The sequence below is a fragment of the Aristolochia californica genome, unplaced genomic scaffold, assembly GCF_029961685.1.
Source record: "Aristolochia californica isolate CCGP_79_NKW_82.1479 unplaced genomic scaffold, dmAriCali1.0.hap1 SCAF_15, whole genome shotgun sequence".
In the NCBI taxonomy this organism is placed as follows: Eukaryota; Viridiplantae; Streptophyta; class Magnoliopsida; order Piperales; family Aristolochiaceae; genus Aristolochia; species Aristolochia californica.
Window position 1 is genome coordinate 13,678,708 of NW_027181826.1, and position 5,950 is coordinate 13,684,657.

General features: G+C 41.1%; 1 protein-coding gene across 1 annotated transcript; it reads left to right on the top strand.

Moving 5' to 3' along the window:
* Positions 1-2,625: 2,625 nt before the first annotated feature.
* Positions 2,626-5,594, top strand: LOC137951181 (uncharacterized). Its single transcript, XM_068797768.1, has 10 exons — positions 2,626-2,794; positions 2,873-3,370; positions 3,472-3,650; positions 3,711-3,860; positions 3,942-4,037; positions 4,183-4,272; positions 4,330-4,528; positions 4,631-4,710; positions 4,834-5,141; positions 5,177-5,594. Exons 1-10 carry the CDS (start codon positions 2,626-2,628, stop codon positions 5,592-5,594), a joined length of 2,187 nt encoding a protein of 728 aa, XP_068653869.1.
* The last annotated feature ends 356 nt before the right edge of the window (positions 5,595-5,950 follow it).

Consider the following 5,950-nt stretch of genomic DNA (forward strand, 5'->3'; position numbering starts at 1 on the left):
ATTTGAGGTTGTACTGCTGGAATTTCCCAAACATGTTAACAAAATTTTGGTGTTCATTTTTAGTGCGAGAAAACTTTTTCTTTAATTACATTTATTATACTTTTCAATTTTTTGCATACATAAACTATAATATTTTTATTTTGTTATGATCTATTTGCCTTATCTTTTTATTTACGAGAAAAAAGGGATTGTGAAAACTAGTTTGGATTTGAAAAAAAGTTAAACATCCAAAAAGGAAATGCACAAATGCATAGAGAGATAATTCCAAATAGTATCTGTAATTTTTAGGGATTTTAAACTCTTTTATTTTTTAAAATATTATGTTTTGGAAACATCGGAAAATGGGGGGCGAGGGATTTTTAATTGAGTATCAACTCCCAAACCATCAGTCATTTCTAACAAAAATTATTGCCATTACGCAGCATTAATCAATCAAAACCTTTACAATTATCAATGATTGTTAGGTTAGCTTTTTTTAAATGAGCAAAAAGTGGGTTGTTTGGCTCGGGTAAATATCCCACCGCTCATTAACTTGAGAATTTAATTTTTTCTACTACTTGAAAATTTTGGATCATTAGGTCATTTGCATCTTCAACATGTTTCAGGATTGCATATCCATATTTAAAACATGTTAGGATCAATTAGAAATCTCTTTCTTATAAAATTCCAAGCTATTAGGGGTTGAACTAGTGGAATCTCCCAAACATGGATAACAAAACTTTGGTGTTCATTTTTAGTGCGTGAAAAAAATTTCTTTACTAACATTTATTATAGTTTTTTTTTTTTTTTGCATACAGACTCTCAAATTTTTATTTTGTTGTGATCTATTTACCTTATCTTTTTGTTTACGAGAAAAAAGGGAGAGTGAAAACTCATGTTTGGATTTGAAAAAAAATTGAACATTCAAAGTGGAAATTTAAAAATGCAGAGAGAGATAATTCCAAAAAGTATATGTAATTTTTAGGGATTGTAAACTGTTTCATTTTTTTGTATATTAGATTTTGTAATCATCGAAAAAGGAGCGGAGATGGATTTTTAACTGAGTGTTGACTCCCAAACCATAAGTCATTTCTAACAAAAATTATAGCTGTTACTCATCTTTAATCCATCAAAACCTTTATGATGATCTATGATTGTTAGGTCAGCTTTTTGTAAATGGTCAAAAAGTGGGTTGTTTGGCTGGGGTAAATATCTCACTGCACATTAACTTGTGAATTTAATTTTTTTCTACTCCTTTAAAATTTTGGATCATTAGGTCATTTCCATCTTCAACATTTTTCATGCATGCATATCCATATTTAAACTGTTGAGTGGTGGAGTCTGGTCCACCATCGGGAGGTTTCGTATGATAGCAAATCTCAACAAGAGACCTGAAACCGAGGAGGTCTTCGACTCTAGTGCCTAAACAGAGACGTTTGTGAGAATAGAGTCTCTCGACAGGATGAATCTTTTCCCAAAAAATAGTGGAAGCCTACATAGATAGAGAAATATATTCGTTGGGACCTCTGTATGTGCGTTACGGGGTGTGCCGATGTGATATACACTGTGTGACTCTCGCCAGGATGAGTGGGTAGCCGGAGGAGGTAAAGAGTCATGAAGCCGTGACGCTCCTGTGGCTGAGCAGAGGATTGCGTTGTCGTGGCTGGAAGAGGCAGAGAAAGCCATGATGCTGCTGCGGTAGAGCAGAGGACTGCATCGCCATGGTCGGAGAGGTTAGGTCGGGACTCTACGCAGTTGCCGGAAGAGAAGCTCCGTGATGCTGATGTGGCTGAGCAGAGGACTACGTCATCGTGGCCGGAGACGTCAGGTCGGGACTCTGCATTGTTGCCGGAAGAGAAGGTCGGGACTTAACCAAGCAGTGAAGATGACACTACTGCTCCGCACCATCGCGTGAAGTTGTGCCACAGCCGTGAGATATAGGGCTTGTTGTAACGGCAAGTAGTTGTGTTTCTGCTATGAGAAACAGTCCCTATTGGATTGTGGTTCCTCTAAAGAAAAATAAAATCCTCTGCAACTCCGTGAACGTAGGCAATTTGGCAAACCACGTACAATTTTGTATCGTGCATGTTTACATTTCACTTTATCATCGTCGTTTTTTCATAACAACTGGTATCAGATCTAAGGTTTGGGTCTGAGGGAAAATGATGGCTGGAGATGAAGTGAAGGTATTGGGGATCGAGAAGTTCGATGGCACAGACTTTGGATATTGGAGGATGTAGATAGAGGACTACCTCTATGGGCAGAAACTCCATCTTCCATTGTTGGGGAAGAAACCGGAAAAATTGGAGAAGGCTGATTGAAATCTATTGGATCGACAGGTTCTGGGAATTATTCTGCTAACTTTGTCGAGATATGTTGCACACAATGTTAGCAAGCTGTAGATGACTGCGGATCTCATGGAAGCTTTGCAGGTATGTATGAAAAGCCTTCAGCGAATAATAAGGTTTATTTGATGAAAAAATTATTCAATTTGAAGATGGCAGATGGTACGCCTATTGAACAACATCTGAATGATTTTAACACTATCACAAATCAATTATCATCTGTTGAAATTGAATTTGATGAAGAGATATATGTCCACTGATACTATTGGCTTCATTGAAAAATAATTGGGAAGCAATGAGAATGGCTGTTAGTAATTCTACTGGTAAATCAATATTGAAATATGATGATGTACGTGATTTAATTTTGGCTAAGGAGGTGCGCAAGAGGGATTCAGGTGAGACCTCATGTTCGAGTTCAGCATTGAATGTTGATTATCGGGGGAGATCACATGACAAGAACTCAAATAGAGGTAGATCAAAATAAAACAACAAGGGCAAGAGCAAGTCAATGCCTGGTAAGCAGGCAACTTGCTAGAATTGTGAAAAAGCTGGCCACATTAAAAGGAACTGTAGAAACCCTAAGAAGACGGAGAATGATAGTGCTAATGTAGTAACTGAAGAAGTACATGATGCACTATTGCTTGTAGTTCATTGTCCAGTTGATGACTGGATACTGGATTCAAGGGCTTCCTTCCATACATCTTACCTTCGGGAGATAATGCAAAACTATGTTGCAGGTGATTTTGGGAAGGTGTATCTGGCTGATGGAGAGGCTTTGAACGTGGTGGGGATGGGAGACATTGACATTGCATTCCCTAACAAGAACAAATGGACCTTGCAAAAGGTTAGGCACATTTTTGAGTTGAAGAAGAACCTTATTTCGGTTGGACAACTTGATGATTGTAGCCATTCAGTGGTGTTCTCAGATAGCACCTGGAAGGTCACCAAAGGAACATTGGTACTGGCTAGGGGTAAGAAAAATGGTACTCTCTATTCAACTACTGGTTTGAAGAACACTATTTGCTACTACCGTTACAGAAATCACGGTAGATTTGTGGCAGTGCAAGCTTGGCCTTATGAGTGAGAAGGGCATGAAAGAACTGTTGTCCAAAGGCAAACTAACATAACTGAAATGAGTTGATCTCAGTATGTGTGAGAGTTGCATTATGGGGGGAACAGAAGAAGGTCATTTTTTTTAAAGGTGGTAGAACACTAAAGAAGGAAAAATTGGACCTTGTGCACACAGATGTGTGGGGACCTTCCCCAGTAGCATCCCTTGGAGGTTCTTGTTATTATGTCATGTTCATTGATGATCACAGTAGGAAGGTATGGGTTTATTTTTTGAAGCATAAATATGATGTATTTAATGTGTTCAAAATTTGGAAGTCCATGGTTGAGACAGAGACAGGCCTGAAACTGAAATGTTTGAGGTTTGATAATGGTGGTGAGTACATTGATGGCGGGTTCAAGGAATATTGTGCAGCTCGGGGTATCAGAATGGAGAAGACCATTCCTGGGACACCACAGCAAAATGAAGTTGTTGAACGTATGAATATAACCATAAATGAGCGTGCTAGAAGCATGAGGCTGCACGCTGGATTACCACCTAGTTTCTAGGCAGATGCAGTCAGTAATGCAGTGTACTTGATAAATAGAGGGTCATCAGCTCCGTTGGATTGTGGATTGCATGAGGAGGCCTGGAGTGGGAAAGAGGTCAAACTTTCTCACCTTAAAATTTTTGGTTTATCATTCTTATGTTCTTGTTGATTCTGATGCTCGTAGTAAGCTTGAGGCTAAGTCAAAGAAATGATATTTCATTGGCTATGGAGATGAGGCATTTGGCTATCGTTTTTGGGAGGATAAGAGTCGGAAGATTATAAGAAGCAGGAATGTGATCTTCGATGAGAAGATTGTGTACAAGGACAAGTCCAGTACCGTTGCTGAAGCAGTTCCTTAGGAGTCCCACTTTGTCAGACTGGATGACCTACCAGAGGCCACAGTGTAGTGTAGAGATGCGAGTGATGGGGAGAGTGGGTCCAGTGCACCCACTCCTATTATTCCGCAGTCATATCCAAAGTCGTCCACTCATGCAGCTGCAATTCATAGGTCAGTAAGGACTATTCATCCTCCACAACATTTCTCACCTACTTTGAATTATATTCTATTGACTTATATTCTATTGACAAATGGTGGAGAACCGCAGAGTTACAAAGAAACCTTGCAAGACGAAAATTCTAGCTAGTGGGAGCTAGCCATGAAGAATGAGATGGATTCCTTGTTATGGAATTAGACGTGGGAGTTGATAGAATTACCACAAGGGAAGAACCCTACTGATATGTTGACAAAGGGTGTTACCCTAGAGAAACTGAAGTTGTGCGTAACTTCAGTTGGTCTTCTAGCATGAAGACAGGAGCAATGAGTTGTAGAGGTGGAGGATATCATGTTTGAGGAAGAGGGTGATGCAGTTGGTGTACCAGTCTCTCCGTGGGAGAATTGTTGAGTGGTGAAGTCTGATAGCAAATCACGACAAGAGATCCAAAGTCGAGGAGGTCTTCGACTCTGTTGCCTAAACAGAGATGTGTGTGTGAACAAAGTCTCTCGGGAGGACGATTCTTTTGCCAAAAAAATAGGGGAATCCTATAGACACAGAGAAATATATTCATTGGAACCTCTGTATGTGGGTTATGGGGTGTGCCGATGTGATATACACAGTGAGACTCTCTCTAGGATGACTCGGTTGATGGAAGAGGCAGAGAGTCGTGAAGTCGTGACACTAATGCGGCTAAGCATAGGACTGCATCACCGTGGTTGGAAGAGGTAGAGAAAGCCTTGACACTATTGTGGCTGAGCAGAGGACTGTGTCACCGTGGCCGGAGAGGTCAGGTCGAGACTCTACGTTGTTGCGGGTCGACAGTGGATCCTTCACTCATGGCACTGACTAAGACGGGTGACAGTCGTCTTTCTTCCTCACGACACTGTTCGGTGTGGAAATTTTGCCGACGAAGTCTCCTGCTTCTCCAGTGGCGACTCGCAACCTGTTGGGGCTTCGCTGCTTGGAGGGTTTCCATGATAGAGGGCTGTTGGAAACCTATTAAGCTCTGTTTCTCAGCCCCCCAGAACCGAGAACCTCTCTCCCAAATTTTATGGCAGGTCATTTGCCGTTGTGCAGCTGAGACGAAGTTTGACAGAAAATTTTGGCCGACAGAGTCTCCTGCTTCTCCGGTGGTGAAGGGCAGCCTATTGGAACTTCACTGCTTGGATAGTTTCTGAGACAGAGGGCTCTCAGAAACACATCCTGGTCTAAACTGGTGCCAGAAAATTTCCCTCCGATTTCGGATTTCCAGGGTCCTTCTTGGAGATTTTTGAGGCCTCTGTAGTCGGATTTGGGGTCGCACAAGTATTGCCCACCACCGACAACGTCTTGGTAGAAACACTTGTTGAAAGCCCCAAATCTTGGTCCCTGCTGTGCGGCTTTGGATCTCCCTGCGGGGAAATATTGAAAGTTTTCAAGGCATGGCCTTTTAGCTCGTCTAAAACAGCGTATGCCTCTTCAGCAAGGACTTCGGCCGGTAACGAAGAAATTTTTTTTTATTTTTTCGGCCATTGGCCATTCTGCTTGTCTAAAA

Coding starts and splice junctions, on each gene's coding strand:
- LOC137951181 (XM_068797768.1), top strand. CDS start 2,626: ATGGCTGTTAGTAATTCTACTGGTAAATCAATATTGAAATATGATGAT. Junction 3,861..3,941: donor GGACACCACAGCAAAATGAA/GTTGTTGAACGT, acceptor CCTAGTTTCTAG/GCAGATGCAGTCAGTAATGC. Junction 4,529..4,630: donor AAATGGTGGAGAACCGCAGA/GTTACAAAGAAA, acceptor GGGAGTTGATAG/AATTACCACAAGGGAAGAAC.